This window comes from Sarcophilus harrisii, chromosome 3 (assembly GCF_902635505.1).
Source record: "Sarcophilus harrisii chromosome 3, mSarHar1.11, whole genome shotgun sequence".
Taxonomy (NCBI): Eukaryota; Metazoa; Chordata; class Mammalia; order Dasyuromorphia; family Dasyuridae; genus Sarcophilus; species Sarcophilus harrisii.
Window position 1 is genome coordinate 405,153,363 of NC_045428.1, and position 22,499 is coordinate 405,175,861.

A 22,499-nucleotide genomic window follows, 5' to 3' on the forward strand; every position below is an offset into this window, starting at 1 on the left:
TTAGCATAAATGGATTGTATACTGGAATCTTTATACCTTAATTACCTAGATATTACAAAAATATGAAATGTGATTTCCTAAAAGGTAATTTACTATTGCAACACAGAGCAATTTTCTATTAGCAATTGCTACTACAATATTCATAAGTGGACATTTAAGTATATTTGTTCAAGTACCTTACTGAAAAAGGCAGCTAAAATGCTTAGTGTATCAAGCAGTGTATATTTTGTTCTTGCCCTCTTTCTCCTCTTCTACTATCTCTACCGCAATTCTAAAAAGTAGTTACTCTTCTCCCCATCTCCAACACTATTATCTATTATCTTTTTAATGCATTATTGCTCTTTCTTCTCTAATTCATTTTTAAAATATTGTTACTTAATTCCATTTAGATCCGCATCTCTTATATCTACTTCCTTGATTGATTATTTTATTTCATTGTCAAGTGATAAAGTAAGGATACTTACCTAATTACCCCACCAAAAAAAAAATTAAAAATCCAAACACAAGAAGTCTAGAATATTTGTTCATGACAAAAAATGTCAAAATTAAAAAAGGAAACCAGCGATTTTCGGTGAAGTCATGTTTCACTAACTCAGATAGTAACAGAAATAGTATGGCACAGCTAGTGGTTAGGTCGGTTTCCAAAAGGTCTGTGAGTCAGGAGTCTAGACTTTTTTTCTTGAGGTCTGCTGATGACTCTTTCTGTGACCCCTTTGTAAAAATAATCACACTCTTTGTGCTTTTTTTTTTTATTCCTCCTATTCTTCCTTTCCCCAAGACTTTCATTCTTTTCTCTCTTTCTATCTCACTCTATAAACATAAAATCATTCTAACACATGGTCTCCAAAACATCCCATGCATCCTATTTAGAATCCACGGGGCTTACATCTCTGATGAGAAATGACTTGAAATAGAAAGGCTCATAGAGAAACAGTATAGACATGTGACTAGAGCAAGATGACAAACAAAGAGCATTTCTGTAAGAGGGGAAACAAAAGCTATCAAAAACCAAACCACCAAATGACAACAAAGAGCCAAAGCAATGCCCCAGAATTAAGGCCCTTGACCAAATTGACAAGAGTTTTGTTAAGTCAACAAGCATTTTTTAAACATTCACCATGTGCCTAGTCTGGTGTTAAGCTCTGAGAATAAAAATACAAGCAGAAAGATAGTTCCTGCCTTTAAGGAGCTAACTAGATGCTAATTGGGAAGACAACATCAAAGAAATTGAAAAGGTTGAGAGAAGAGGAAAGTACCTAGTAATTAAAATTAATAATGATTTTACTTCATCATTCTCTTGCAAGGAAAAACAACTTCATCTCTGAAAATATTATTGCAAAAGATTTCTGTAAGAGAAAGATCATTGGGAGGGGGTTGAACTAAATGGTAAATTTTCTTTTAAGTTGTCTTTCTTTTCCCTATCCCCTTTCCTGCCCTCCCTCCCCCTCCAAAAAAAATTATTATGATGAGTTACTGAGGTTTTAGGAACTTCAACTTCCCTCCTCATCTAGTAGGCAAGAGAAATAAAATAAATAATCTCAAAAGTCCCTTAAGGGTCTAAAAAAGGGCCCTTAGGGGCCAAAATTATTATCAATAATATTTCTTTACAAGCATTTGTATTAATAGTAGTTCATATTTATATAGAACTTTAAATTTTAAAGTGCTTTGCAGTATATAAAGAAAAGTTTATGCAGTCTTAATGGAAGAAAGTGTTTTGTTTTGTTTTGTTTTAAAGAAATTGAAATAAATCATGGGTTTAAGGATACCCTCTTGAATATCAAGGGAATGCAATGATTAGAGATAAATGCCCTGGGCTTCCTAGCCTCACTACTTATGGCATGTTCTCTGGAAAATTACATTTCTCTGAGCTTGTTTGTTACTTTATAAAAAAGGAATAATAATATTTGTATGGTACACCACATAAGTTTGTTATGGAGAAGAGACAAATTAAGTGATATATGTAAAGACTTAATAAATGTCATTTGTTGTTTCTACTGTTACTATTTAAATATATAAAGAAATCATGGACAAATATATAAAGAAAATATATAAAGAAAACTGTGGAACTAAAAGAACTAAAAAGAATGTTAAAGTGATGAAGGGAAAGCAATGAAAAATTTCAAACTACCACATTTGTGAGAAAGTTTGTATTATCCTGTGGAAATTTTGTTGGTTTTGCTTGAGTGGGGGGTGGTGGGGAGAAAGACTGTAAATATGCACAACATGTAAATGGATTTTAAAATAGCAATTTAACCATCTATATTCAGAGAAAGACCTATGGAGTCTGAATGCAGATCAAAGCATACTATTTTTACCTTTTTTATTTGTTTTCTTTTTCTTGTGATTTTTTTCCTTTTATTCTGATTTTCCTTTCACAACATGACTAATATGAAAATGTGTTTAACATGATTGCAGATGTAGAACCTACCTCAGTTGCTTAATGTCGTGGGGAAAGGGAAAGGAAAAGAGGGGGAAAATTTGGAACTCAAAATCTTATAAAAATAATGTTGAAAATTATTTTACATGTAATTGGGGAAATAAAATACTATTAAGTGAAAAAATAGCAAATTATTTTTTTAATTCCTTACATGAGTCAGATCCTACTAAATGTTTAAGGCCATTTGGGGGATCACAGAATCATCAATTTAAAAATAAAAGGGAACTTAAAAGCTTTAAAGTCCAACTACTTCATTTGGTGAAGGCTAAGGCCAGTATGGTGGGGCAACTAGGTGGCGAAATGGATAGATAGAATGACAGGGCTGGAGTCAGGAAGACAGTTCAAATGTCTACAAACATTAGTTGTATGACCCTGGGAAAGTCACTTAACCCTGTTTATCTCAATTTCCTCATCTGTAAAATGAGCTGGAGAAGGAATGTCAAACCACTCCATAATACTTGCCAAGAAAACTTCAAATAGGGATTATAAAGTCAGACTTGACTGAAATGACTGAACAAAAATAATATTTGTGTGACATTGGGCAAGTCACTTAACCCCAATTGCCTTAAAAAAAAAAAAAAAAAAAAACCCTTAACAGCTTCAATATTAAATTTTCCTGGGATTTAACAGTCTAGAAGCCTAGAAGAGATTGTAGGTCACCTTGTATGACTCACCTGGGAAAAACTTAACTCCATGCTTCTGGCATATTTCTGATCCCTTCAGAAGTAAAGTATTAAAATAATTCTAGGTATCATTTCACTAGGTATCATTATGTTTTAAGGTATACATTATTTCTAAAAACAACCTCTCATTTGGAAGAGTTATAAATAATTTCTTTTATAACCATTTTACTGCTCAGTCATTTTAGTCACAGCTGACTGCGACTCCATTTGGAATTATTTTTGGCACTGACATTGAATGGCTTACCATTTCCTTCATCAGTTCATTTTACAGATTAGGAAACTGAGGTAAACAGGATTAAGTGATTTGTCTAGGGTCACATGGATAATAAGTTCCTCACTCTATCCACTCTGCCATTCAGTTGCCTTTTATAACCATATCTTTGATGGTTATCCAAACTACTGTTTTAGGTAATATTCATTCAGATAGATAACATGCCATTCATCTAATTAGCCACCTTATTACAAACTACCTAACAACCCTCCATGAATCAAAGGAAAACCTGCTGATTTTTTTTTTTAATATTGCCTACACTTTAAATAAACAGAAGACACTGTCTGCTCCTAGGCTGATTTTCAACAAAAGTTATCTGCATCTGATTTTTTCCTAAACAGGTCAGAAACACACAGTGATGTTTGATTTTTTTTTTTTTTTTTTTTTTTTTTTTTTTTTTGCTGCAAACCCCTTCTGACCATGAATATTAGTGTATAGCAAGGAGGTATCTAGCTATACCTTTAATCTTTATCATGTCATCATTTCATGAGTTAATCAGGCACATTTACCAAGATTAATCTCCAATCCAGAGTATTACTAAATAAGAAAATATTTCATGCAAATTGCACTGAAGCCATTTTTAAATAAAATGGAATGATACCTCCCCACCCCCGTCCTTTTTTTAATCAATAGTAAGTAATCAATTAACAGTTCACAGAGGGCACTGAGAAGAACAAAGCTTTCAGAAGAAAAAGAAAGCGTCCTAGGAAAGCATCAAGGAAATAAAGGCAGTATATAAATCCAGAAGCCCTTGCGACTACAGTAAGGATCAGCCTGAATTGAGGTTACGCTCTTCCTGTATTTGAAGCTCCAGAATAGTTCTTGAGGGATCAGAAACTTAGTAAGAAGTTAATAGGTAGACATTCACCCCCTTAGTTGAATAAGGAGGGAAAAAAGCCCTAACTTTGAATGACAATACATTACATGGGTGATCTACTAGTCAATTTGATACAAACTCATCATTGACTAAAGAGAAACCTAGAAGGGATGATGGACTAGGAAAGAGATAGGGAAAAGCTAGGGTTATTCAAATATTTCACTTATTTTTTAGTTATATTTAAATCTTCATTTCTCCACTTAAAGTGTGCTTGACACAGATATTGAAACAGTTTGCCACTTCCTTCTCTAGCTCATTTTACAGATGAACTGAGGCAAATAGGTGTAAATGACTGATTCAGAGTTACACAGCTAATAAGTGGCTGAAGCGGGATTTGAATTCAGGAAGAAGAATCTTCCTGACTTCAAGCTGGGCCCTCTATCCAATGCACTACGTGACTAGAGCTAGGTGCCCCTCTTTCCCAGTTATCAAAATAGTTTAGACAAAAGCTAAGGAGGTAGGAGGTATAAAGAAATTAAGGAGAAATAATTATAAGATAAAAAGCTCTTATCTGGTGATAGTTCAGGAATACTGTAGTTTGCTAAGGGCTTACCAAATTGATTTCATTTACCTAAAACAAAGTAACATAAAGATATATCTGAAAAACAAAAGTAACAAATTATTGGCCAACATATTCCTGTTGAAAATTCTCACACTCAAATATGACTCTCATTTATGAGCAAATTCTGGCATTTAACCTGAGTATCATGAAATAACAGGTAGTAATTTTTTTGAGAAAAGATTAATTCCAATATTTGAAATATACGGATTTGGAAAGTGTTAAGGGCCAGTGTAATCTAGCCTGTTCTTAGAAATTAGGAAATTATTTCTTAAATCAAGAATATTAAAAAAGACAAACTCTGTAACTTACCTTAAATCATATAGTTAATTAGTGAGTCTTACCCAGAATCCAGGTTCTCTGACTTCCAATCCAATGAATGCTCTTTCCATGCTGCTTCCTCATCCCTAAATTCATATAGGTGAAAATATACTCGTTTGGGCATATGCTTTCTACTCCCTGTAAGTTAAGGAAGTGCCTTTTCCAAGAAGTAACTTTTGTAGTTCTTGAAATCACTATTATAGATATTTAAACTTCATGATATAATAGAAATGAGAGGCAGCATGGCATAGTACCGGATTCTTAACATTTTTTGTTTCTGTGTTTCATGGTATCACAGGCAATCTATCAAAGCCTATGGACTTCTCAGAATGCTTTTAAATTCATAAAATAAAATACAAAGGATTGCAAAAACAATTAATTATATTGAGACGTAGTTATCAAAAAAAATAAAGCCTTAATCACAGACCCTAGTCTAAGATCCTTTAGTTTAGTGTAGTGCTGCTTTAGAAGACCTGAATCCAAATCCCATCCTGACATATACTGGCTGTTTATGCCAGTCAAGTCCCCTTGCTTCTCAGTGCTCTGAGAAATTGTTTATAAGTGAATAAATCAATATAAAATCTGTTGAATGCCTTCTATGTTTCAGACACTCTCCTAAGCCTTGGTGATACAAAAAAGATTTTTTAAAAAATACCTAAGCTCAAGGAGCTTACAATCTAATGAGGGAAACAACAGGCAAACAAATTTAGACAAAGCAAGTTATATATAGGATAAACAGGAAACAATTTTTAAAAGGAAAGTACTAGAATTGAAGGGGTTTAGGAAAGGCTTCCTGTAGAAGGTGAGATTTTAGTTGGGACCTAAAGAAAGCCAGGGGAGTCAGTAATCAAGTGGAGGAGATCAGACTGGCATTGTTAGACCGAAGCTTCCTTAAGACAAATAAATTACAGTTCTATCCCCTATCCCTATTCCAATACTGCAATAAGAGAACATATCTGTGGTGGTTATCAGAGGCAAAATTCAGATAGTTGCTAAACTCTCATGATTCTCTTTCCCTTAGAATGGTGATCCTAAATAATCAACAAGCAAGTATCACCTATGGATTCATATGATTGACAATCACATATTGTTATTATGAAGTAAAAAATATAACATATTTTTATAAATTTCGATTTTATTCTAGAAGAAACCATATAATTTTAAGAACTAGACACTCCAATCTCATGCAAATAATATGCATTTACCAACAATGTCTTCACATCAGTCCCTTCATCTGTACTGGAAATCAACTGTACCAAATTAAATCAGAGTTTCATAAAGGTTGTTCCCAAGCTGCCAAGCATGAGGTTATTCAGAGATTCAGTTAAAATTCATTGACTGTATGTGGTTCCATTTTTAACTATCCTGCTGTGCCTACATATTGTAGCACATATGGCTACATAAAGATACCATGTCCAGGCCAGATACCTTTACTCTCAATCCTGTAATGGCAAAGAGTCAAAAATGTCAAAGTAGAATTAAAGAATGAGGAAAATGTGCTATCAAAAAATATTACTTAAATTGCACTTCATATCCTTATATTACAAAGAGAAGAAACCTACTTTATCTACCATGTTCTGGGCACTAATTCTTTAGAAAAAACCTGAAATCATTTGTGGTATGTATACACATGTATGTGCATGCATAAGTATAATCTGCTTTCAAAATACAATATATAAAATTTATTATTTAAATATGCTGTTATGTGTTAATTATTTGCTATTATAAAAGGATTCAAATCAGATTCCTTAAAGTAGTATACTCTAAGAAGTATATTTAAAATGACTTTCAACTTGCAAAAGAAAAGATATACAACTTTATAAGGATATATTGATTACATAATTGTGAATTGTAACTATATTAACAATAGTGATTAGTTCAAATATCAGTTGAACAAAGCAGGCTACTACTGAAATTAAAGTTATGGGTCTGAGTATGGTAAAGGTAAGCTGAAAGAGGTACTCATATAGAGTCACAGATTTCATGAATAATTCCCCATCTATTTATTCTGCCAATAGATGCCCTTCGTCACTAGAAGAAGCCAGCGAAATAGTATGAATATGGCTTCAATGCAAACCTATCACCACTCCTAGAAAAACAATCTAAGTACAAATCCTACAAATTGTGAGTCGGTTATCTTTTTTTCATGGACAAAATTCATGAATATTGTCATCTTCATAATTTAGACCATAAATGATAAGTCTTTGATTTCTAAGCAGACGATTTAATGTCATACATGTTTTTAAAATAGCTAAAAAAGAAGTCCAACTGCCTATCTACATGTCAATATGATCCAATTTCTGTGACTGATGGGTGAAAACAGCTGTCTCCTTTGTAAGTTACACATTAAATCTTGAGTTTGTTCTTTAAAATAAATAACATGTTCATGAAGAGGAAAAATGAATTTTGAGTGTTCAACTTAACCAGATGTCAAAAATGAATTGCCTTTAAGGACTTGTTTCCACCCTGTTTTTTTTTTTTTTTTTTTTTTTTTTTTAGCTACTTTTTTTTTGTTCTTCACATAGTGAACAGTCTGGAATCAGTACAGAGAAGAAGCCAAGAACATGCAGATGTCTCCACTCAAGTCATTTTGCTGGCAAGCTTTTGTTCTCCAAGAAATAAGAGCACACATCTTTTTACAAATGGAGTAGCTGACTACTCAGATGTAAGCACATTGCTGCTATGACAAACCTTGATTATCTAGGAGTCTCTTCTAAAGATCACTAAGGTGAGCATACATTCATCTTGTCAATAAATATTAGACTTCTGAAGTCATAATCAATAAATTGTAACTACAGCTACTTTTCCCAGATATATTTCAGCATCTATTATGGACTGAGTATGTATATTTCATATTTTTTAATAGAAAATATTCAATTCCTTTATTTGGACAATTGTCTCAGTTTTCATATTATGCACCATTTTGCCCATTTGAAAAGACAAATTACAACCATCACATCAAGAGACTTTTCATGGAAAACACAATTTTGAATTAACAAATCTTGTCATCCTAAATAATTTTTCAAAGTACCAAAAACCACGACAAAGCTTTCTTTTTTATAAAGGGTAAAAAAACTAAAAGAAGAATCCCAATTGCTTCACTAACTACCCTGTGACCTAAGAAATTAAAATCTTCCTCTGTAGTCTTTTGGATTAACACCTCTGTGGACCATTAAAAAAAATCTTAGGAAAAAGCATCATCTGGAAAATTTACTTTGAAAGTAAAAACGAAAAACATGAAACAGGTTTTAGGTTTGGTTTTGATAAATTACAAATAAAAACATACACAAATTCTATCAACATGAAACTAAATTTTGTTTCCATTTTAGTTCAAAATGATTACAGCCATCAAGCCAAACTATCTGAAAATTCGGTATTACTAAGTCAGTTACTTGTTTTAAGGATCCTTTCTCAAAATTGGTCCGCAGTGTTGAAGACCTCCAAAATCAGTCACTACTTATCGCCCATGGAAAAATATTTGAATATTTAAAATTCAGGCACTTTGGGTGATAGATATTACTACTGAGAAGCCAAGGGGAGACAAAAGGCAAGGAAATAATAGGGAAAGGGGGATTGAGGGGAGCAAGTTCATAAAATCAACCGCAAGAGCAAATGATTTAGAAGCGTCTTTCTTCCCATCTGTTAGTCCCGCTCTATTAGAATTAGATGTGTAGTAGCCAAGCATTCCCAATGAAATTCCGCCTCCTAGCGCTACGCTGGAAGCAACATACTCTGTGCCCCGTTGGGCGGGAGGGGGAACGGCGAGAACCTCTCCGAGCTAAGTCCAACATCTCCCCATCAGCAGCTTTCCACCTTTTGTTCCCTTCCCTGCAAGGGGAGAAGGTAGCAGTACCAACAAGATCCAAAGATAACAACCTGCCCTTCCGTTAGGAAGTCGAGTCCCTTCTTTGACATCCTTGGGTCAAAGAAACGATGAGCGAGAACGAACCTCTCCTCCTTTAAATCGGAAGGCAGCGGAGTGAGTGTCCGCTCTGCTGCTTTCCACACAAAGGCTGCGGGATGCCAGGGTCACTGGGTGACAGGCAGCGAGAAAGAGGAAGATGCCTCGCGCTACACAGTCCGGATAAGGACAGCAGCTGCACCGCGCTCCGTGCTGGAGAGCGGGCGCCTGGGAGTGTGTGTGTGTGTGTCTGTGTGTGTGTGTAAGAGACAAGGAGAGGGGGAAACGGAGGAAGAGGCACAGGGAGGCAGAGGCGCATGTGTGTGTGTGTGTGTGTGTGTCTGTGTGTGTGTGTGTGTGTGTGTGTGTGTAGGGGGAGGGGAGAAAGCCGTCCAACCCTTCTTACCTTTCGAACACTAGCCTGACCATGAAGATGAAGAAGGCCAGCGGAAAGGCCAGATAGAGATCTTCAGCCTGAGGGAAGGTGGCTTCTTCTGTGTTCTTCAGATCTGCCCAGGTGACATTGTGGGGCAGCCAGAACCTCTCGTTCCAGAACCAGGCTAAGATCCCTGCCATCTTGCTTTGTCCAGCCTCGTCCTGCAGGTTTCACCGCAGCGGCCGGGCTCCTTGCAGTGGGCTGAGGGGGAGGAGGGCGGGGATGCAGTTCCGTCTATGCCCCAGAGCCTGGGCAGCCGGGACCGCGTCTCCTCCTCCGCTGCCTCTGCCGCCGCCGCCGCCGCCGCCGCTGGTGCTGGCGATGGCTCGGGCTCCTTCTGAGCCCTGGCTTTCCTCTCTCTCTGGCCGCGCTGGGGAAAGGGGCCGCCTCGCCCGTCACATGGCAGCCCAGGCTGCTCGTTCTGATTGGCTCTTTTTGCCGTCAACCAGCCCCCCACACGCGGACCCACGGCTGCTCCCGCACCCCCGTGAGAGAAGGCGCTGCCAGGGGGTGCCGCGGGCACTGCGCGGTATCCCTGGGGCAGACAACAGATGGGCTCCCGCGCGCCGCGCCGCCAGCACTGGGGAGCGGAGCGTGTTACCTGACTTGGATCCCAAAAAGCTCCCCTGGCCAGTGTGCATGCTCGCACATGCTCAGTGCAAGGACTCCTTCCCCGCTGGAGTTCCAGAATGAGAACTCTAGACTTTCCCCAAATTAGCCGTGACCGCTAAAGGGTCTGACGGCATGCGGAGGGACGCCGGGGTACCCTGAGATTAGGGTGCATTCTTGGGCTGGAGACCGGCGCAAAACTGGAGAAGGCTGCAGTTGATGCAGAAAGGAAAGAGCAATTCTACTTGCAATAAGAAAACAGAACTAGTATCCTCTGGAAAAAATGGAGTTCCGCTTCTTGTTCTTTTTCACCACCCCTCACCCGGACTTCTTGTTTCTTAAGTTTGATGCTTCAAGTTCACACGCTCCAAAAAACGCTGTTTTCGAGAATGATGACGCCAGCATTTCGTACCCACTCAGAAGCTAGTGAGTTCTCAGACCCAAACTCTGGCTTCCTGCCCTCGTGGAGAACTTCATCGATTCTATCTTTCAAAGTTAGGGCATGAAGGACAGCGGCCTCTGAGGAGAAGAGGATTATTTAAGAATTAATTTCACAAATAATAAGTGGGAGGAAAGCCTAGTGTAGAAAGAGCACTAAATTATAGAATGGGAGGACCTGGTTTCAAATCCCAGTTGGGCAAGGTTACTTAGGGCACTATCTTGGAGTCTCCGAAGATGTGGATTCAAATCCTACCTCAAACATTTATTAGTTCTGCCATCCTGGGTTTAACTTAACTCTTAGCCACGCCATCTCATTTTCTCATCTGCAAAATCTCAAAAATGCAAAATCTGCAAAAAGAGGAGTTGGCCTCTAAGATCATTGGTGGGGACTGGAGCTATTGTCAGAGCCCAAGAATACCTTCCTCACTCCCAGGAATCCTGGAGTAAGAGAGGAAAAGGTAAAATGTAAAATGTACCTGGCCTTCTGGGAACCGATCTTACATCAGTTATGAACACTCACTTCCCTTCGTGGATCCTACTACAACTAAAACAGGTGACTAATGACTCTTTAAATTTTATTTCCCTCTACCTTTGTGTATCTGAATATATGGGCTTCCAAACCTGAAATGGAGGCCATTTACATTTCAGCCTATTGAAAATTTTCCCTATACTGAAGACCCAGCCAAGGAATCATCTTCTCCTACTATAAATCTATGAGCCTCTCCTTTCTCCTTTTCCTTCATACATATAAAGAAGGATTTGAACTTGTGCTGTAAATCTAATGAAACATCCTGTATACAAGGAGCTTCCCCAAGACACTGGAAAACTACAAAGAAAAAAAATCTCTTCTGAAGGAATGAAAAAGACTTTATTATAAGATTCTGCAAGTCTTTGGATGTCAGTTTCGACCTCTCTCAAATAACAGGATGGAGATAGAGGTGAATGGAACCTCAGGGGCCATTTTGCCCAAAATTCTGATTCTACATTAAGGATCTTAGAAATCTGAGAAGTTAAGGAATTTGGCAACAAGTCCTTGGAATTAGGATTTGAACCCAGTTCCTAGGTGGGTCCACAGTGGGTAAAGTACTGAGCTTGGAGTCAGAACCTCTTCTTGAGTTCAAATCTGGCCTCAGACACTTATTAGCTCTATGGTCCTGGGCAAGTCACTTAACCCCGTTTGCCTCAGTTCCTTTTCTATAAAATGAGCAGGAGAAAGAAGGAAATGGCAAAACACTTTTAGTATCTTTGCTAAGATACTTTGCTAAGAGAAGCCCAAAATGGGGTCATAGAGAATTTGACTCAACTGAACAACAACCTATGTTCCAGGGTCCATTCCCACTGTGATGTAGGTTAAACTAGAAAATCGAGATACTTTATATGTTTAAATCCATACAAACAACTGAAATGCAAATTAGAATTAAATAAATGCATAGAAGAAGTTGAACAGATATACCCATGAGAAATTTCAATTGAGTCACTACTTAAAGCTTTGGAAATTTGGAGAATGCTTGTTGGGGAAGATGACTCCTTCACTGGGTCTTCAATGAGGGAAAATTTTTAACAAGCTGAAATGTAGATGGAGTCCATTTCAGGTTTGGAAGTCCATATGCAGATGTTGGAAAGTAGAGGGAAATAAGATTGAAGACTGGTTAGTAGCTTAGTCTACCTGGAATACAGTGTACATGAAGGGAAGTATTCATTCCGATGTAACATTGGTGCCCAGAACTAGAAGGCCAGGTATATTACATTTCACCCCTTCCTCCAGGATTCTTGTGAGGAGTATTCTTAAGGTCTGATAATGGTGTTTCCTCACCAATAAGCCATTAGACCCCTGCACCCCAGCTCCATTTAACCCTTAACTTAGCTCATAGAAAGGAATATTTTCTTCAAAAAGAATAATCACAAATATGCAAATTTATTCCCCTAACATGTGAGGCTTAATCCTTCTTCCACCCCTTGAATTATGTCATACTCTGTAAAGGGAGAAGTAATTAGTTTAATAGATTAACTTGGTTTTTGTTTATGACAGTTCCAGTTCCAAGTCCAAAACTCTCTCTGGACTTGGGCCCTAAGCACCATGGTCTCTAAAGGTTTCCCTGCCAAGCAGGTTATGATATTTCAGCTGTGGCTTGAGCTACCATGATTTACACCTGTACCTAGAAACAGAACAAATAAAACAGAACAGAAAGAAATACTGTCCAACCACAAGATGTAAAAGAAGAGAAAGGAGAAAAGTTATGCTCCCCTTCCTGCTTTAGTTCATTATACTTGTGTTGTGGATGAGCTCTGATCTTCACCCTCTGAAAACAAAAGAAAAGTGTGCAGGAATGAGAGAGTTACTGTTTCAATCTGAAAGTTTTAAAATATGCAACTTTTTCCAGCTATACATCCAAACCCACATGGCTTGAAAACATGGAGAAGAATATTTCCATGTTAGGAGATCTGGGCATGTTCCAGGTCCCAAGGTCTCATGACTTTGATAACTAAATGCTATAATGAAGGAGATGGCACTATCATCTCATTCAAAAGCATTGAAAGGAATCTTGTTAAAAGTGTCTTTTATTACCCATTCAATTACACAATGTGGCTAAACTCTCCTATAACTGGTCTAGGAAAACTTCAGGGGAAAAGGTGGTTTTTAAGAACTCTTCAAATAATGGAGTCTGTAATGGGAAAAGGATGTTCTACAGAAGGCCAGTACTCAGTCAGATACTTCTGTGGTATCAACATTGGCAGTGATGTCAATTCAGAATCTCAAATAGGTCAAATCACAATGACCAAGGAGAATTTCATAGTAGGAATTTAAAATTTGCCAAGACTAAAGGAGGTTATTTTCTCCTTCCATTGTCCAAATTGTCACCTCTTTCAATTTAATGCCTCCCAAACCCCAAGTTCCATTTTTAAGCGGTTTAGAGAGACCTCTTAACTATTGATCCCTGAAAGCTATTCAGTCAATAAACATTTATTAAGAATATTTTGTGCTAGACACTGTTTTAAGCATTTAAGATACTAAGAAAGAGGAGCTTTCAATCTTATTGCATTAACAAGAAGCAAATATTTACAAATACTATAAAGGGTAAATAGAAAATAATCAAGAGAGGGAAGACACTAGAACTAAAAGGAGTTGGGAAAGGCTTTTTGAAAAGGGGGAGATTTTGGCTGAGACTTGAAGGAAGCCAGGGAAGCCAGGAGGTAGAGACCAGTGAGAGCTTCCAGGTGTGGAGTAAGAGCCAGGAAAAATGCCCTAAATTGGACATACTACTTCTATTCAAGAAATACAAGTCAGTCAAAAAGTCCATAAGTGATCCCTAAATTGAGGAATGTATATAATTAATAGATAAAACAGCCTTCAGAGAAGGGAGTGACGATATTTTTATAATGTTAATACTGGGATCATTTAGTCCAGATATATATACTACAAGATACTTTTAAAATCTTCATTTTAGTTTTAAACTTTAATAATTTCAGAAGTATAAGTGCTACAATATACAAAAATATCATTTGAAAGCTTGTTTACATTACATTTTACTTGTCTTGTGAATTTTGAGCAGTACTTTTTAAAATTTTAACAAGATGAATCACTCAGTCTTAATGCATTGTGTGTTTCTAGAAAACACACAATGTTTGGTAGATTGGCAGAGAAAGTCCTCCTGCTTGATCACTTTAGTCACTTGTTCTATCTGCATTAAATGTCTGTGGGTCATGTCAAAACTGTTGTAAATGCAACAAAACCTCATTCTTTATATGAATTTAAGATTAAAATTACAAAGGCAATTCTTTGGATCATTTAGGAGAAACTAAGTAGAAGCTGGGGTGTATAGGATATTCAAAAGGGACTAGCTCTTTTGGTGTGAAAGCTTGCCTATAAATTGTGTTGGCAGACAAGCTAAACCAAGTTGTGAGAAACCAACAGGCCTCAGACCTATTGGTAAGTTGAGAAGGATGTCTACCTCAAGCATGCGAGGACATCCCCTGGTGGAATGGGTAGATGTGAACAATTTGTTCCACCAAGCCACAGCGTGGCCATAAGGTGCTATGAAGTGCTTAGAACTTGATCAGACATTGAAAACACCAAAGTTATTCACTGCATCCTGAACCACTGGTCATCTTGATTTTGTCCTGTCACTGAACTTAAATGATTCAGGAAGAAAGAATGAGTTGGAGTACTTTGTCCAACTTTGCCTAATTTAAATCTAATTCACAGGCAAGTCAAGACATCATTGATCCTCTTCAAATTGAAGGACAAACAAGTGGGAGCTGATGGAAGTTTTTACAAAGTTTAAAACTGATTACTACAATATATATCATAAGATGGTAGTTATGTTGAGTTTTAATAAGAAACATCAATATTTTTAAAATAATTAACTTTTCAATTTTTTTTTTTTTTTTTTTTTTTTTTTTTTTTTTTTTTTTTGCTAAGCAATTGGGTTTAAGTGACTTAGGAAATGTTAAGTGTCTGAGACCAGATTTGAACTCAGGTTCTCCTGACTTCAGGGCTGGTGCTCTATCCACTGCACCACTTAGCTGCCCCATTTTTCAAAATTTTTGAAATTTGTAGCACTTGTTCAATATATTAAAAACTTAAAACAGCATGAAGACTTTTGGGACACCCTGTGCAACACCACTGGATAGAGTATTTTATTTCCCAAACAACAGGGAAACATAGGATCATGGAAACATAAAATGTTAAAACTTGAAGTGATCTTAGAGATCAACCAGCTCAACTCCCCCAGTTTTAGATAAGGAAACTGAGGTCCACAGAGTAAATTAAGTAAAGTAACTTGACTAACATCATTCCAGATTCTAAATACCAGAGGTAGGATTCAAACTTGAGTTCTCCTACTCTAAATTCAAGACTCTTTTCATCACCAGTTCTATTTTTGTATGCCACAGATTCAGATTTGAAAATGTTTCTAATTATTTCCATTCAAACTGGGTTCTCAAGTTTTTTCCCAGTGGAGCACAAGCTCAGGAAGGCTCTACCAAGCTAAAAAAAATTTTTTAAGTACTTGGGACATAATGACACTTAATAAATGATTTTGATTGATTGATTGAAAATCATTAAACACATCTTCAGGAAGTCTTTTGTTCAAGGAGCAGCCTAGTTAAATCAGGGGCACTTCTCACTAGGTTTGCCATAGCATAACAATTGATTAAGTCATAAATTTCCACACTAGATTGTTGATCCAGACAAATTTTCTAGGCCTCATTTCCAAAATATATAGAGAATTGACTCTAATTTATAAGAAATTAAGCTATTCTCCAATTGATAAATGGTCAAAGGATATGAACAGACACTTCTCAGATGAAGAAATTAAAACGATTTCTAGCCATATGAAAATATGCTCCAAATCATTATTAATCAGAGAAATGCAAATTAAGACAACTCTGAGATACCACTACACACCTGTCAGATTGGCTAGAATAACAAGGAAAGATAATGCAGAATGTTGGAGGGGATGTGGCAAAACAGAGACACTGATACATTGTTGGTAGAATTGTGAATACATCCAGCCATTCTGGAGAGCAATTTGGAACTATGCTCAAAAAGTTATCATGTTGTGCATACCCTTTGATCCAGCAGTGTTTCTACTGGGCTTATATCCCAAAGAGATCTTAAAGAAGAGAAAGGGACCTATATGTGCACAAATGTTTGTGGCCACTCTTTGTATTGGCCAGAAACTGGAAATTGAGTGGATGCCCATCAATTAGAGAATGGCTGAATAAATTGTGGTATATGAATATTATGGAATATTATTGTTTAGTAAGAAATGACCAGCAGAATGATTTCAGAAAGGCCTGGAGAGACTTACATGTACTGATGCTGAGTGAAATGAGCAGGACCAGGAGATCATTATATACTTCAACAATAATATTATATGATGATCAATTCTGATGGACGTGGCCATCTCCAGCAATGAGATGAACCAAATCAGTTCCAATAGATCAGTAATGAATTGAACCAGCTACACCCTGCAAAAGAACTCCGGGAGATGACTTTGGACTATTACATAGAATTCCAAATCCCTATATTTTTGTCCGTCTGCATTTTTTATTTCCTTCACAGGCTAATAGTATACTATTTCAAAGTGTGATTCTTTTTGTACAGCAAAATAACTGTTAGGACATGTATACTTATATTGTATTTAATTTATACTTTAACATATTTAACATGTATTGGTCAACCTGCCATAGGGGGGAGGGGATGGGGGAAAGGAGGGGAAAAATTGGAACAAAAGGTTTGGCAATTGTCAATGCTGTAAATTTACCCGTGCATATAATGTGTAAATAAAAAGCTATAATTAAAAAAAAAAAAAGCAATCCTCTCCATCAGTACCTCAATATTTCAGCATGAACATACTTTCCACTGATTCAGACACAACCCCCACAATAGAAGTTAGTAGGCCACTTCAAAAGTCTCTGGGACCAAAAAATTCATTACCCTCCAGATGATGTGGTGATGCCTCTGTGAACTTAGTATAATCTTTTAATAAGTCATGCTACCCTTTTCCAGGTCCATCTTAGAAGGCTTATCAGTTTGGTAGAATGTGCTAAAATATGCATGCTGCTGCCATGGCCTTTAGGAACCCTTCTAACTTGTTGTTTCAATTATTGCCTCCTCTACAATTCAATCTCTTTCTTAGCTTCTTTCCCCCTAATCCTACTTTTTCCTCCTCATCATAGTTTCCAATCTCTCCATTCCTCCCAATCCATAAATCCTACTCTAGTCTCATTTTATTCCCTTTAAAATCTTAAGTAGTTAACCAATTCAACAATAAACTATGCAGCCACGTTCTATCTGTGTTAAGCATAGGTGATACAAATAAAAGCAAACAAGATATTTCCCACTTCAGGAAGTCTAAAATCTAGACTCCAAATCGAGAAAACAATACATAAAGGAAGCTAAAAGTGGGGAAAAAACAGGTTAAATGAGTAAAAGCATAACTGAAGGAGGCCTTCAACATGAGGCAAAAGTTTGCTTCTCAAAGTTCAGAGGTCCAAGCCACTTGGTGATTTTTTTATTCTTCCCTGATAGACTCTATATATCATACTATACAAATCTTCACTCAAATCCCCTATGTGATCTCTTCCCTTTTTCTTCTCAACAAAGCACTCCAGCTATACTTTATTAAGAAAATATAAGAACCAAATTCCTTTTATGACATAGACATGATACTGATACCTAAACCAGGCAGGATGAAAACAGAGAAAGAAAATTATAGACCAATCTCCCTAATGAACATTAATGCAAAATCTTAAATAAAATATTAGCAAAAAGATTACAGAAAACTATCCCCAGGATAATACAACATGACCAAGTAGGATTTATCCCAGGAATGTAGGGCTGGTTCAATATTAGGAAAACTATTAATATAATTGACTATATCAATAACCAAACTAACAAAAACCATGTGATCATCTCAATAGATGCAGAAAAAACATTTGATAAAATCCAACACCCACTCCTATTATAGGAATAAATGGACTTTTTCTTAAAATAGTCAGTAGCATCTATTTAAAACCATCAGTAAGCATCATATGTAATGGGGATAAACTGGAACCATTCCCAGTAAAATCAGGAGTGAAACAAGGTTGCCCACTATCACATTACTATTCAATACTGTATTAGAAATGCTAGCTTCAATAATAAGAGATGAAAAAGAGATTAAAAGAATTAGAGTAGGTAATGAGGAAACCAAATTATCACTCTTTGCAGATGAATGATGGTATAACTAGAGAACCCCAGAGATTCTACTAAAAAGCTATTAGAAATAATCCACAAGTTTAGCAAGATTGCAGGATACAAAATAAATCCACAGAAATCCTCAGCGTTTTTATACATCACTAACAAAATTCAACAGCAAGAGATACAAAAAGAAATTCCATTTAAAATAACTATTGAGAGTATAAAATATTTGGGAATCTATCTGCCAAAGGAAAGTAAGAAACTATATGAGCAAAACTACAAAACACTTTCCACACAAATAAAGTTAGATCTAAACAATTGGAAAAATATTAAGTATTCTTGGATAGGTCGAATGAATATAATAAAGATGACAATACTACCTAAACTAATCTATTTATTTAGTGCTATACCAATCAGACCCCCAAGAAACTATTTTAATGTCCTAGAAAAAATAACAACAAAATTCATCTGGAAGAACAAAAGATCAAGAATTTCAAGGGAACTAATAAAAAAAAAATCAAATTCTGTACCTGATCTAAAATTACATTATAAAGCAACGGTCACCAAAACCATTTCATATTGACTAAGAAATAGAATAGTTGATCAATGGAATAGGTTAGGTTCACAGGATAAAATACTCAATAACTATCGCAATCTAATGCTTGACAAACCCAAAGATCCCAACTTTTGGGATAAGAATTCACTATTTGACAAAAACTGCTGAGAAAATTGCAAATTAGTATGGCAGAAACTAGGCATTGACCCACACTTAACACCATAAACCAAGATAAGATCAAAATGGGTTCATGATTTAGGCATTAAAAACCTAGATTATAAATAAATTAGAGGAAAATAGGACAGTTTACCTCTCAGACCTGTGGAGAAGGAAGGAATTTTTGACCAAAGAAGAACTAAAGATCGTTATTGATCACAAAATAGAAAATTTTGATTATATCAAGTTAAAAAGCTTTTGTACAAATGAAAGTAATGCAGACAAGATTAGAAGGGAAACAATAAACTGGAAAAACATTTTTATAGTTAAAGGTCCTGATAAAGGTCTCATTTCCAAAATATATAGAGAATTGACTCTAATTTATAAGAAATCAAGCCATTCTCCAATTGACAAATGATCAAAGGATATGAACTGACAATTTTCAGATGGAAGAATTCAAAACTATTTCTAGTCATATGAAAAGGTGTTCCAAATCATTATTGATATTGAAATGCAAATTAAGATAACTCTGAGATACCACTACACACCTGTCAGATTGGCTAAAATGACAGGAAAAGATAATGAAGAATGTTGGAGGGATTGTGGGAAAACTGGGACACTGATGCATTGTTGGTGGAGTTGTGAATGGATCCAACCATTCTGGAGAGTAATTTGGAACTATGCTCAAAAAATTATCAAATTGTGCATACCCTTTGATCCAACAATGTTACTACTGGACTTATATCCCAAGGAGATATTAAAGAAGGGAAAGGGCCCTATATGTGCAAAAATGTCTGTGGCAGCCCTTTTTGTAATGGCTAGAAACTGGAAACTGAGTGGATGCCCATCAATTGGAGAATGGCTAAATAAACTGTAGTATATGAATGTTATGGAATATTAATGTTCTGTAAGAAATGACCAGCAGGATGAATACAGAGAGGCTTGTAGAGACTTACATGAACTGGTGCTGAGTGAAATGAGCAGACCCAGGAGATCATTATACTCAATAATAACAATACTATATGAGGATCAATTCTGATGGAAGTAACTATCTTCGGCAATGAGAGGATTCAAATAAGCTCCAATTGATCAGTGATGAACAGAACCAGCTACACTCAGAGAAAGAACACTGGGCAATGAGTATGGACCACAACATAGCATTTGTACTCTTTCTGTTGTTATTGCTTGCATTTTTGTTTTTCTTCCCAGGTTATTTTTACCTTCTTTCTAAATCTGATTTTTCTTGTGCAACAAGATAACGTATAACACATGTAAATATAGTATTTAACATATACTTTAACATGTTTAACATGTATGGGACTGCCCTCCATCTATAGGAGGTGATAGAGAAGGAGGGGAAAAATTGAAACAGAAGTTTTTGCAAGGGTCAATGTTGAAAAATTACCTATGCATATGTTTTGTCAATAACAAGCTATAATAATAATAATGAAAACATAAAAATAGAGGATATTTATCATGTGATTGCTTTTTTCCTTTCTGCCATACCTCAGATCATCTCCACTCCTCTTGTTCTTTGCTTCAGTCACTGAAGAACAAGGAAAAGGGGATTCTTATTTTTGACCAAAACAAACTTTTTTACTTGTGTTTTAATGCTATTCTTCTAACATCATAGTTCCTCTTCAATAATTTACAACAAACAACAATAATAACAACAATCTGATCTATAGTTCCACATTACTAGCTGCCTGCTAGACATGTCCATCTATCCTCTAGTAATTTCCTTTTTAAAAAACAGTATTTTATTTTTCCAAATACAAGCAAATAGAGTTTCCAATATTCACCTTTGCAAAACCCCATGTTCCAAATTTTTTTCCTCCCCTCTCACTTGCTTAAGACAGCAAGCAATCTGATATAAACTAAACATGTGCAATTCTTCTAAACACATTTCTGTATTTGGCATGCTGCACATCAAAATAAAATCAGATCACGAAGGGAAAAAAACAAGAAAGAAAGAAAAAACAAGTAACAATAAAAAGATGAAAATACTATGTTTTGATCCACATTTAGTCTCCACAGTTCTCTTGGAAGTGGATGGCATTTTCCATCATCAGTCTGTTAGAATTGCCTTTAGTCACCTCATTGTTGAAAAAAAGCCAAGTTCATCACAATTGGCCATCAAATAATCTTATTGTAACTATAGACAATGTCCTTTTGGTTCTGCTCATTTCACTTAGCATCAGCTCATACGTCTTTTCAGGCTTTTCTGAAATCTGCCTGCTCATCATTTCTTATAGAACAATAATATTCCATTACATTCATATACTATAACTTGTTTAGCCATTCTCCAACTAATGGGCATGCACTCAATTTCCAATTCTTTGCTTCCTCAAAAAGAACTGCTACAAACATTTTTGCATTATGGGTCCTTTTCCTTCTTTTATTATCTCTTTGAGATATAAATCCAGTAGAGACACTGCTGAATCCAAGAGTACCCATAGTCTAATAGCTCTTTAGGCATAAGTCCAAACTGCTCTCCATAATGGTTGGATCATTTCACAGCTCTATCAACAATGGATTAGTGTCCCAATTTTACCACATCCTTCCAACATTTATCATTATCTTCCCCTGTCATTTTAGCCAATCTGAGAAGTGTGAAATAGTACCTCAAAATTTGCATTTCTCTAATCAATATTGATTTAAGGCATTTTTTCATGTGGGCTTTAATTTCTTCATTTGAAAACTGTCTATTTATATCCTTTGACCATTTATCAACTGGAGATTGGTTTATATTGTTACAATTTTGAGTCAGTTCTCAATATATTTTAGAAATGAACAGAAACATTGGCTGTTAAAAAAAACTTTCCAGCTTTCTGCTTCCTTTGTAATCTTTATCCTGGAGTAATTTCAAACTGTCCATTACCAAAATGGAACTCACTGTATTGCCCACACCTCTCCCAAACTCTCTCTCCTCTAAACTTCATTTCTACTGATAATTTCCATCACCCAAGTTTGCAACTCTATCATCATCCTCAACTTTTCCTTTTCCTTTAAGCTATCCCCAAAACCATTTAGGTACAATGTTTTGTCCATTTTCCTTTACAATAACTCCCACTTCTCTCCCTTTCTCTCATCTTACAAATAACTTTAACAATCCATGCCCTTGTCAATCTTTGCCTGGGCTTTTGAAAAATCTTTTAAAATCTATCTTCTTGTCTGTCTCTAATTTCTTGCTTTTCCAGTCTATCCTCCACATATTTGCCAAATTTCTATTCTCTGGGCCTCAATTTTCTCACCTGTAAAATGAGGATAATTATAGCACCTCTTCAGAATTGTTAAGAAGATCAAGTGAGATACTTTACATAAAATGCTTTGTAAATCTTTTTGTTGCTCAGTTCTGTCCAACTCTTCCTGACTCTATGGACCATACTGTCCATGAGGTTTTTTTAGCAAAATGCTGGAGGGATTTGCCATTTCCTCCTTCAGTGGATTAAAGCAAACAGAGATTTAGGTGACTTGATTAGGGTCTAGTAAATATCTGAAGCTGGATTTGAATTCAAGTCTTGGCTAACTCCAATCCAGGGGCACTGTATCTACTGAGCCACCA

General features: G+C 36.1%; 1 protein-coding gene across 2 annotated transcripts in view; it reads right to left on the reverse strand.

The window, feature by feature from the left end:
* The window catches only part of CERS6 (ceramide synthase 6), a 281,416-nt gene extending 271,534 nt beyond the window's left edge, over positions 1-9,882 (reverse strand). For both annotated transcript variants that reach the window (XM_031960517.1, XM_031960516.1), the window contains exon 1: positions 9,456-9,882. In XM_031960517.1, the coding sequence (XP_031816377.1) occupies positions 9,456-9,625 (170 nt within the window). In that variant the 5' untranslated portion in view covers positions 9,626-9,882. The remainder of the gene's footprint in view (positions 1-9,455) is intronic.
* Between the last annotated feature and the right edge of the window lie 12,617 nt (positions 9,883-22,499).